This window comes from Ananas comosus, linkage group 13 (genome assembly GCF_001540865.1).
Source record: "Ananas comosus cultivar F153 linkage group 13, ASM154086v1, whole genome shotgun sequence".
Lineage (NCBI taxonomy): Eukaryota > Viridiplantae > Streptophyta > Magnoliopsida > Poales > Bromeliaceae > Ananas > Ananas comosus.
The window spans coordinates 733,809-745,520 of record NC_033633.1 but is presented as its reverse complement, the minus strand read 5'-3'; the positions used below and the strand labels follow the sequence as shown (position 1 = coordinate 745,520).

The following is an 11,712-nucleotide window of genomic DNA, read 5'->3' as shown; positions in this document are numbered from 1 at the left end:
GTGAAAAGATATGCTCTACAAACACAATGCTTTTAGCATAAGACAAGCCAAAGTAAGTCTATTAAATGTGGAGATGATTGAGTGTTGTTAAATGGGTCCAAATCTAGTAGAATCACTTCAACTTAATTGTGAATCGCACTTCCTTATTAAATTTATGGGGCTTCAATATTTGGACTTAAGATAATTCAATTTTGTATATGAATTTTCAATAAGGAATGTGACAGTGTCCATTTTCTTACATCTTTGGTAGTTTGAGTTCAAAATTTGATTCTTTTCTTTCATAGAAGTAGTTCTTTTGAAAGCTTATATAGCAAAAAAAATTTTTTAAAATTTTTTTAAAAAGGCAAAGAAGGGTATTAGTCATCACTGGCCCCAAAATAAGGCAGATTTTGTGGGGGTTTATAGCTCTGATTAGGGCCAAATGCAGTAACAAATAACAATAAGACAACCACAAAAATATATTAGTGGATTTGAATGATGATTACTTAGTCTTTTCCCTAATTGACAAATATTAAATGGCGTCTATCAACTGACACTAATATCCTACTGTCGGCCTATCTTCACGCATGGATATCTTGCTCAGCATCTCTCCGTCTACTCGGTACGTATGTGGTAATCCGCTGATGGGGATACTAAAAGATTTCTACAAGAGAATAATACATAAGGTCTTTAAATCCGTTCTATATGAATATGATAAATGTGAAGCTCTAGCTTTCTATCACAAAGAAAGCGGTTGTACTGTACAAGTTATCATCAAATAACTCATTTTGATATGCAAACAAGCGGGAAAAGATAGAACCCGCTTTTCACAATAACCCCTACACTTCTTTTTGGGTAATCTTATGTGCCAACCATGATTTAAGGAGCTCAGAGTATAATACAATGTTAAGGGGGAAATACATAAAATTTTGGGATTCTTTTTTAGTGCACTTTTGTAGTTGGACTCATGTGAAGCCATGGCCTCTATAAACACAACAAGCATCTTTGCTTTTGGACCTAATCTATTATAGGACAATTTGATCCCACCAGCTAGTAGCAAACTGTCCTTCCAAGTCAGAAACTACTGTAAAAAATATATATATATCTTATCCTCATGTTCACCTTTACCTTTTACATTGCCTTAACTTTCCTAGCCTCCTAATAAAAGGCTTACTTGGATGTTAAAATAAGTTAATAGAGTGATAATTTATATTGGAAGATGCTAATTTTTCATCTATGATCTTAGATAATCATATATAGTTTTGAATAGTAGGTTAGGATTTCTGTAACTCCTTTCCATGTCAGTGTGCAGGTGAACTTCATGCATGTTCTGTAGAACAACTACTAATCCACAGATAATCTGCAATATGTCTGTAACAAATTAAGGACAAGTAGAGTCAAAGAACAGGGTGAATGACACCAATCAAATTCATGGATAAGTATGTGAATGTCTTTCATAAATGTATGTGCATGTGGTCAAACCCTTTCACACTAATAAATTTGAGCACAGGGAAACTAATTTTTGTTTCAGATGCTGAGAATAACTTCGACTGTTATGACAAAAACATCTCAACTGCTCTTGCATACTGAGAAAAGGACCAAACTCCTCTCGTTTCAACCAAAAACGGAGTGTTATATGGTATAGTAAACTAAGTCAAAAATTGAAGATTATGAAAGAGATAATTTGGATAAAGTATAAGCTTTCGTAATAAAGGTATTATCTGAAATGTTCTTCACTAAAGTTTGAACTTTAGGAAAGAAAAGGTGTATTCACTTTCAAGCTCCTTACTTGTGCATTACTACTTTTCTATTTTGACCCAAAAGAAAGAACAGTAAAATTATGATGATTTTATGGCAATAAATGAAAAATGTCATCAGGGGACAGATATGGATGTGGATTAAAAGATATGGAGAACTTTTTTATGAAACTACACCTGATGGTATAGTTGGAGATACCAATGATTTTCTCTCTTTTGGTTTCTTTTTTTTTTTAAAAAAAAAACTCAGATTCCATCTCTTATAAAACAATGTAGTGAACCAAATTTGGTGGCTTTTGTAGTTTGATATCTGCGTGTTCCAATCCGGCACGGTCCATTTATAACGGATCAACCAACTAAACGATAAAGCCCGTGTGCGGCTCGAATCGTGTTGGATCTTTATTCCGATTCAGTGGATCGGACCAGGCGCGATCTGATCCATAAAACAAGCAGATCAGGTTACAAGTCAGGTTGGGCCGGATCGGGCCCAATTCACTAAGGCCCACAAACCTTTTGATACATGTCCAACAAATTCCCTTTATCGAGAACAAGAGTGACATGTTTAAAACGAAGACCAACTAATTAAGTGACTAACAAAGCCTGAAAAAAATTTAAACTTATGGAATGTATAAATTTAACCAAACTTTAAGGAAAAATGAAATTGAAAAACATATGAATTTTAAAATCAGTCATCAATCAATGCGTAGAAATACATCAATTCAAATTCTTTTTTTTTTAAAAAAATATTTTTCTGTTTAATGCTGATTGATAAATTATGATAATGTCCATGTGCCAATAGCCAACAAAGATAGAAAAAAAAAATAAAGCAATAATTATTGACCACATTAAAGAACTGTGATAACGAAGAACAACTAACTAAAAATAATTAATATACAAATTATGTTTTTATTTTATACTATAATAACTCAAAACAACTAGTATTTATAACTAAAAAAAATTCATAATTAAAAAAATAAATAGTAAATAAATAATTCTACCTGTTGACCCGAGGTCAACTTTGGTCCCAAAGTGGAGTCAACATGACAATCTTTTAACCATTTTGGCTCTCCAAATGCGAACGAAGCGGTCCACACTAAAACTGTAACAACAGCTAAGTCACGGACCAAATTGTAACGCTTCGAAAGCTCGAGGGCTACAGCAGTATAACAATTTCTCAAATAACTTTTCTTAGACATTTCTAGCTATGTTTATTTTTAAATAAAATAAACGAAACGGATAGTATGCTACTTAATTTTCAAAAAAAAAAAAAACTTTTCTTAGACATTAATTTCAAACCTACTTTTTAAAGTGAGCCTTTTAGTCTAATCATAAACAGTTTAACTAAAAAATGCATTTCTAAACAATGATTAATTAATTACAATTATTGTGGTCGAGGATTATCTTTTACAGTTACACTTCGTCACCCACATCAATCTAATTAGTTAGTGCGTATGTATATATAATATATATATATTCTCTAATATATTTATTGGCCCAACATGTACATGCATTTAATTTTGGCGATTGCGATTCCTCGGAGTGTTTTTTTTTTTTTTTCTTTTTTGTTTTTTGAACAGGTCTCTGATCCCGTGGAATGTTTTTGGAATTTAGCGATGGTGACGCGTTTGATGTGGACCTGCACAATTCTTGAAGCAGCTATCAATGAACAGTGTTGGTTGATGTTGATGGAATGAATCTATTTATATCTTTTCTCGATGCCTTGTAAGTTAGACAGTTTCTGGGTGGAGTTCTTAGCTTAGTCCACGAATAGTCGAACTTTTGTTCGTTTTGTGCAAATCAAATTCGAGTTGATAGTTTTTTCTTTTTTTTTTATTCTTATCTCGTTCTTTTTTTAATCAGATTGATTTTTTGAGTAATATAATTATACTATTACTGTTTCGTACATGTTGAATGATTTGTTAGATTTTTTGTCCACACGAGCAAAAATATTTTGTGTAATTTTTCTAATCAATTTTGTATTATTCCTATATATATATATATATATATATATATATATATATATATATATATATATATATATATTGTTATATATATATATTGTTAAAGGGTTTAGTCCCAATCGAAAAACTGAAGAAAATGAAAGTACCCTATATATTATATACAGATTAATACACGATTTAATTTCCAATATGAGGCTATTATTCCTAACATATATAAGTATTAAACTTTTTATTTTCCCCTATTCAATGATGTTCCAAACAAGAGCTAAGTAAGGTTAAACAACACAAACTGATAAAACTAATTAATTAAGAAGCGCTAAAGAGGGATTCAAAATTAATGCAAGTTCATGCATGACAAGAAAATCTTCAATAGTGCCCTGCAATCTTGTGCAGTACATCTGAAAGCTATATAATCACACATCAATCAAATGTGTTTCAATATCATATATAAAATCAAATAAACAGTAATCTTTTAGTTTCATAAGATATGCATGTTTTTTTCTCAAAAAATAATGTATGTTAACGTGGTTGGACATAATTTTTCAACATTTTTTTTGTGCTTACTCAAAGATCATGCATGTGATATTTAAATTGGTGAGCACGAAAAATTATGTAGTTCTTATGTGTTCTTTTTTTTAAAAAAAGAGGATAACTTACATAATAAGCAGAATCATTGTTGTAAAAATTATATGCTTCTATCGTACAAATTATTAATAGTTCATGGCTGGCAATCCAGTTTACTATTCGTGAGCCAGTTTATGGTTGATTCAAAATGGGCTCAAGATAAAATCACTTGTTTAAATGAGCCAAATATAAGCTTGGCTCAGCTTGCTCGTATTAACTTGAATATTATATATATATAGAGTAGGGTTATTGTGCTATTAGGAGCACAGTAGTTCTTGTGCTCTTAACTTTCTAACCACACATAAAGTTTGATGGGTACTTAGAATATATATATATATATATATATATATATATATATATATTATTTTATATGTATATATGTGCACATGTGGCTTCCGGAAGGGCCAACTCCTTGGATTTTCAACATTTTGGCCTCTGGATCAATTCTTTTGCACCTTGGATGATGCATAATAGGGGGCCCACATTAAACCACGTACATTAAACCAAAAGCTTCAATCCAAGAGTCAAAAGGTTGGAAGCATCAATCGCTTGTATTTGGTTGGAGCTTGTTACAAGCTCGAAAAGCCCAACTTGTGATCGGCTCGCAATTTATTCAAGCTAGCTCGTGTTTGGCTTATTAAGGAGTCCAACCGATCGAGCACGAGTTAATTGGCTCCAGCAGCTCGCTCGTGTTCGGCTCGTTGTCAGCCCTATTACTAGATAACTTGTGTTACTACCCTAACAGACCCAAAAAGAAAGCCATGTGTTAAAAAGTTTTTGTATTATCTGATATAATTTACTGTCATGATGAACATGATGATACATATGATTCCCATCCTTTACAGCCGATATTGACAGTGACTGTTGCAATTGTGGTCCTCCAATGTGTCTCTCTTAGCTTTTTGTGTTAGCCCAGAAGAGGTGATTCAATACACCTGCGTCAGCCTCAATTGTGGTCCACTTACTAATCCCTTACCACAAATTTAGAACCATAAATATGTACATGCGTCGTTGTATCAATTATTCAATTCAATTGGCCTTAATTAACATGCGGGATATATATGAAACTTAATCTTTGGAGGGGATCGAATGATAGATAAGAAGTCTAATTAACAAATTTGTGTGATGGGAGTGAGGTTTTAGTTATGTCTTGGATACATATATATATATATGTCATAAGAGTAACATCAAAGATGTGGTCTAGTCGAATCAGATAGGTCAGGAGCATCACCGACCGAATATATTCGTTGAAATCGAGCTCAGATCATTAAATATAAATAGGGGTGGCAATCTCAACTGAACCCGATCGACAGAACAGTCATTTTGATTAACTTGACCCTTCATGCATGCACCAGGTCGCTCGCGAGTCAAGATCGTGAACAAGTTTGTTACTACTTGCTTTTTAGGAGTCGTGTATGTATTTCTCAAAAAAAGAACTCGCTCAATCGTGTATGCACCACATGTAACATGCTTACATGCATTTAATTGGGTTTTCAGTGGAGAAATTTATATGTATGTACTTAGGAATTTTCAAATATTAAAGCCTAATTTCAAACCTCGTTGGGTTTACTTTATCAGAAGCTTGACAAAAGAGGAAAATAATAAAAAAGAAAATAAGAAGAAATAGGCTAATAATTGAGGAATTGGATATATGGCATTCCCAATCTCTACCGACTTTTTATAGGCTTACGAGAGATTATCTTTCAGAGTTTTAATGCACTAGAACTTGTTTGTCCCAAAAGTTCAAGTCTCGATAGGTTTAGATCAAGTAAACTTTAATGTATCAAATCACCAATCATTTCATTATTATTCATAAGACTATTGTTATTTTTGTTTTGAGATAACTCAGAAGACTATTAATGTTATATGTGAATGTGAATTTCTAATAATCTTTTTGTATTACACCAAATTGCTATTCGAGGCATACTCCTTTTTTTTTTTTTTTTATCCAAACGTTAATTTTTTATCTGAGAATTATANATGGTTGTGTTCACCGGAGAGACGAAGGGGGAACATATGCGTTGTGGTCTGAAATTGAAGGAAACACGGAATCTCGGATTTTTTTTTTTTTTTTTTTTTGAGAAATAGAAAGCACGCTATCCGCATCGTTTATTTCATTTAGAAATAAACTTAGCTAGAAATGTGAATCACCTAGGATTCGAACTTGGGTCTTGGATACCAACCATCAAGACTTTTGCCGCTTGGGTTATTTTTTTAGAAATAAACTTAGTTGTAAATGTGAATCAACTAGGATTCGAACTTGTGACTTCGGGTATCAACTATGTAACCCTTTGCTACTTGCGCTTAGGGACGGTCGGTCTATTCGAGGCATACTCAACACCTATGACCTTGCTAGTTGGTTCTTACACTAGTTGTTAGGAAGTTTAGCCCCAGTACAGGACTTACACAGGCCAAGAATATGGCAAATTTATATTAGAATAGTAATTCATTCAAAATAGAAGCTCAAATTAATACATGGTATAGGTTTGAACTGGCCAGTATTCTATGTCCTCTAATCCTCTTGCTATTACTCCTGTGGGGTTATTCTAAGATGTGAATTTCTAACAGATAATATATACATGTGATAAATAATTTTGAAATTTTTTTAAAAGAAACACTAACAAGTCCTACGTAAAGAAACTGAATCTGATGCTAGAAACCTTAATTTATCTTATGCATCAATTTTGGCGCTGTCTTGGGGTGGCAACTCAGCATTGTGTATTTTGTCTTTAAAATCTAAGACTAGATCTGCGTAAGTTTTTATAACTTAGATACTCAAAACAACCACTTTATTACTCTATGGTTGTGCCATATTGTGTTATATGTTTAGATAAACAAGTTTGTACTATGTTGATTCGGATTTTTTCTTTGATTAATTCTTTTTTTCTTGTTTTGAAAATTAAAGATGATTTGGGATTACACTCAGTGATTTCGTGCCTTGTTCGAATCCGGAATTGCCACCCCTGTCATTGTCATGCAGTCTTGTTGTTTAGTATATTTTTGGATGCACATTATACCTCCTGCTATACATTTTAGCTTTTTAATGCGTATAAATAACTATCATATCAATTTCTTGATTGAAGTAAAGTAACAATGCATGCACACCACATTTTAATTTGTTATATTCGTACTCATCGTCATGTTTTAAGTTCATTAAAGATGACCAAACAATAAATTAAGACTAATTAGTTCATGTACAATCGGATGATAAAATGTGTTCCCAAGGAACGAAAGATTTTATCATCTCAGTGTATAGTTATCATTTAGTGTTAGAAGTAATAAAATAGAACCCCTTTCCACATCCAGCTTGCTTCTCAGTTAAGGAGCAACCCTTGGATCGAGAACCCTACTTAATCATAACCTAGCTTGAGCCATTTGTACTTTGTATACTGCCCTTTGGTGTGTTATATACAGTTTGTGAAAGCATAATTTAAAAATCCAATTAAGGTTATTTTTCCTTTGGACAAATCCATGAACCAAATTAATATATAAAGCTGCTGTTGCAAACTATTCTATTCCAGGATCGTGACCTACCAATACAATACTCCCCACTTTTATAGGCATTATCCTAGTGAATCATCTCATCGTCCAAAGAGTCTAGAAAGAGTAGTGAGCATCAGATTAAAAACAAAAAGAAAGAATATAAATAAAATGGTAAATTAGAGTATTGTTTTACATATATACTTGCTTAATACATTCTACAAATTACTAATTAACATTCTGATATAAAAATAATAATAATAATAAATAGTTAATTAGTGCAATCCACAAAAAGGATAATTTGTTCACAGAAAATTGACAGCTATTAAAAGTAATACTTTGCTCATGCATTCTATAAATGTTTCTTAATATTCTGAAATAAAAGCTTCAATTAGATGCTTGGCGCACAAATGATGCAATTCTCTATTAAAAAAATTGATGCAAGTCATAAGTATATATAAAGGTACTTTATTTAATCAATTAAAACTAGTATAAAGGTACTTATTTAATCAAATAAAACTAGTAAAACTTGCCACATTACTTGTCGAAGTAAATTTTTTTTTTTTTTAGACATAGGTAGCATGCTATCCGTTTCGTTTATTTCATTTAAAAATAAACTTAGCTGGAAATGTGAATCAACTAGGATTCGAACTTGGGTCTCGGGTACCAACCATCAAGCTGGCCCTTTGCATGCCACTTGCTCTAGAGACGATCGGTTTGTCGACAAGTAAATTATTGTGAGGCTATTTTAGTGGGAAAATATTTTTTTAACTATGATAAAACCCGCCACGTCAATATAAGTAGAGAGTTCTATGAATATATACTTTTTTTTGAGTATTGTAAGATTACAAGAGAAAAGTGATTAATTGTAGACGGAGCCTTGCTCATGGTAAAGAGAAAAAAAACTTTTAAACAGAGAAATGATTAATTTATCAATTAAAACCTATACACAGGATTGCATGTACTCTCCATTCATATTATTCCATGCAAAACAAATAATTAATTGACATACATACAGATATACAACAAAACCAACTTTTCCCCTTCTTTACCTACATATAAACCTTGCTTTAATTATTTCTGTACTATCATGTATTTTCCCTTTCCCTTCACATAATAATAATAATACACTTGCTAGGGTTTCCATGCATGCCCCTCTCTTCTATTCTCCAACTTTTCCAGGATCATGAGATGCCACTAAAGCTCCCGGAGTGCTCCTCTCTCAACACTATTTAGAAGCTTAAATAGTTAAAGCCTTCCAGGCTAAGGAATTTCTTCCACTCATCACCTATTTAGCCAACCCTACCATTTATTATATAAAAGCCACCAAGAGCTAAAAAGAAGAAATCCCTCCTTTCCTCTTCACACACTCTCTCTCTCTCTCTCTCTCTCTCTCTCTCTCTCTCTCTCTCTCTCTCTCTCTCTCTCTCTCAAAGGAACTGCTTCTGGATGTGATTCTCCACCATCTCTCCACCATAACCCTTAAAGAATCTAATCAGAAAGAGGAAGAAGCTAAGGGGAAAGAAGAAAAGAAAAACACTATGGTTTTTTCTTCAGTTCCAGTCTACTTAGATCCACCAAACTGGAACCAGGTGAGTCTCTTCTCCTCATCCTCATCCTCCTCTTCTACTTCTTCCCTTTCCTCTTCTTCTCCTATTTTTATCTTCTTCACCAAAAAAGCAAATTAAAAGGAAGGAGGAGTGGGAAAAAAAAGAAGAAGATATTCCTACCCTTTTACCTAAATCTTCTTGAATATACCACTAATTTCAATCCTCTTCTTTTTTGGTGGAATATTTTTCTAATACAGCAACAATCGCACCAGCAGCACCAGAGCGCAAGCGGCGGCGGCGGCGGCGGCCTTTCCGACGTAGCTCACCCGCTCCCGCCGGGCCTGCAGGCCGCGCCACGCCCTGAGGCCCCGAGCATGGCAGCTGCGGCCGGCGGCCCTGCCCGGCCCGGCTCGATGGCGGACCGTGCTCGTCTCGCGAAGATCCCCCAGCCGGAGCCGGCGCTCAAGTGCCCGCGGTGCGACTCGACCAACACCAAGTTCTGCTACTTCAACAACTACTCCCTCTCGCAGCCACGCTACTTCTGCAAGACCTGCCGCCGCTACTGGACCCGCGGAGGCACCCTCCGCAACGTCCCCGTTGGCGGCGGTTGCCGACGCAACAAGCGGAGCAAGTCCTCCTCTGGAGGCTCCTCGAAATCCGCCTCGGCGTCCGCTGCCGACCGCCATATCAGCGGCACGTCCTCCTCTTCCTCCACAGCTGCAGGCGGCGGCGGCGGCAGTGCAAACATTCCAACCACCATCCCACCGCCGCCAACACAACTGCCCTTCATGGCCAGTTTGCACTCGCTAGCTGAGTACACCGGCGGCGCATCGAACTTAGGGCTCGCCTTTAGCGGAATCCAACCGCTCGAACCTATAGATTATCACATCGGAAGCAGCTCGGCTCTCGGGTTAGAGCACTGGAGGCTCCAGCAAATCCAGCAGTTCCCTTTCTTGGGAGGGGTGGAGCCGCCGCCACCTCCGCAGGCCCCGCCATCCCTCACAATTCCGGGACTTTATCCTTTCGACGGAGAAGGCGGGAATGACGGTTTCAGCACTCAGGTGCTTCCGAAGATATCAAGCTCTGGCCTTGTCTCGCAACTGGCTTCAGTGAAAATGGAAGATAACTCGCAGGGACTAAGCTTAGCGCGACAGTACTTGGGTGTTCCGGGAAATGACCAATACTGGGGAGGAGGTGGCGGCGGCGGCGGCGGCGGTAGTGGCGGTGGCAGTGGCGGTGGTGGGTGGACATCAGATCTCTCCGGATTCAACTCTTCATCGTCGGGGAATATCTTGTGATCTAGTTTCTCTATGTTCGATAGTTTTCACATGCAGTAGCCTCACGCTACGAAGCTCAATTTTTGCTATGGCTTCAAAGGGAAGGAATTCAAGGAATTTAACTACTTAAGTAGAAGAGGAAGAAGCATGAATTTGGTTACTGCAACACCTTTAATCTACTGATGAAGGTCTACCGAAGACGATGATAGAAATTGTAGGCAAGTTTCTTTTCTTAGATTTATTGGCAATCTAGTGTCTTATCTTCTTCTTCTTCTTCTTCTTCTTTTATTTTTATTTTTATTTTTATTTTTATTTTTATTTTTGTATGCTATAGTATGGTGATGGCAATGGTTCATGAGTTAATGGGTGGTGATGTCTCTGACTTGAAGAGTTAGTTGTTAGCAACGAACAAGAACAATGCATGTATTTCTACTTCATTTGCAATGAGTATCATCTTATAACTAAGTTAACCTCGAGCAGTACAAATGCAAAGAATTTGTCCTTCAAATTAGTTGTAATAGTGGTATATTCATTTCACATTCATCTTTGCATGAATTTGAGCATTCAAACACATGATACGAATATGCATCACTGTTTTCTTCTTTTGGTTTAAAGCAGCTGCTCGATCAGTGCAAGTGTTCTGTGCTTGGTCCAAGCATCAGTATCTCCATATGAAGGAAATCAACTACATTCTTTGCTTGAGTGTGAGGAAATACAACACAACATTCATATGGGTGGTCAACTATTCTATATCTTTGGGAATGAATAGAACATCAACATAATGTTGGAATCATGATGCTTCATTTAGCTTCACCGAGAAGATAAGCATATGAGTAGCTGGTGTACTTGGACTATTTAGTAATTATAGATGTCTAGCTAGCTAGCTAGCTTTAGGTACTTGATTGCATGATCTTCTCAATTCCATGGTGTAAGAATAGCTATTTGTATTTGTATACTCTCTCTCTCCTTTCTCTATAGGTTTATGCATGTACCCGTAAATCCATTATTTAATTTAAACAATAATAAATAGGAACAGTTGCATAGATTTGCATGGGTGTTATATATATATGTAGTAGAGCATTTA

At 35.5% G+C, this 11,712-nt stretch overlaps 1 protein-coding gene across 1 annotated transcript; it reads left to right on the top strand.

The window, feature by feature from the left end:
• LOC109719193 (dof zinc finger protein DOF2.4-like) lies at window positions 8,995–11,098 on the top strand. The gene is made up of 2 exons (XM_020245737.1): window positions 8,995–9,393; window positions 9,609–11,098. Exons 1-2 carry the CDS (start codon window positions 9,343–9,345, stop codon window positions 10,647–10,649), a joined length of 1,092 nt encoding a protein of 363 aa, XP_020101326.1. The 5' UTR covers window positions 8,995–9,342; the 3' UTR covers window positions 10,650–11,098.

What these genes read in the sequence shown, in the direction of transcription:
- LOC109719193 (XM_020245737.1), top strand. Translation starts at nt 9,343, where the DNA reads ATGGTTTTTTCTTCAGTTCCAGTCTACTTAGATCCACCAAACTGGAAC. An exon ending in ATCCACCAAACTGGAACCAG is followed by an intron (nt 9,394 to 9,608) that starts GTGAGTCTCTTC and finishes TTTCTAATACAG; the next exon opens with CAACAATCGCACCAGCAGCA.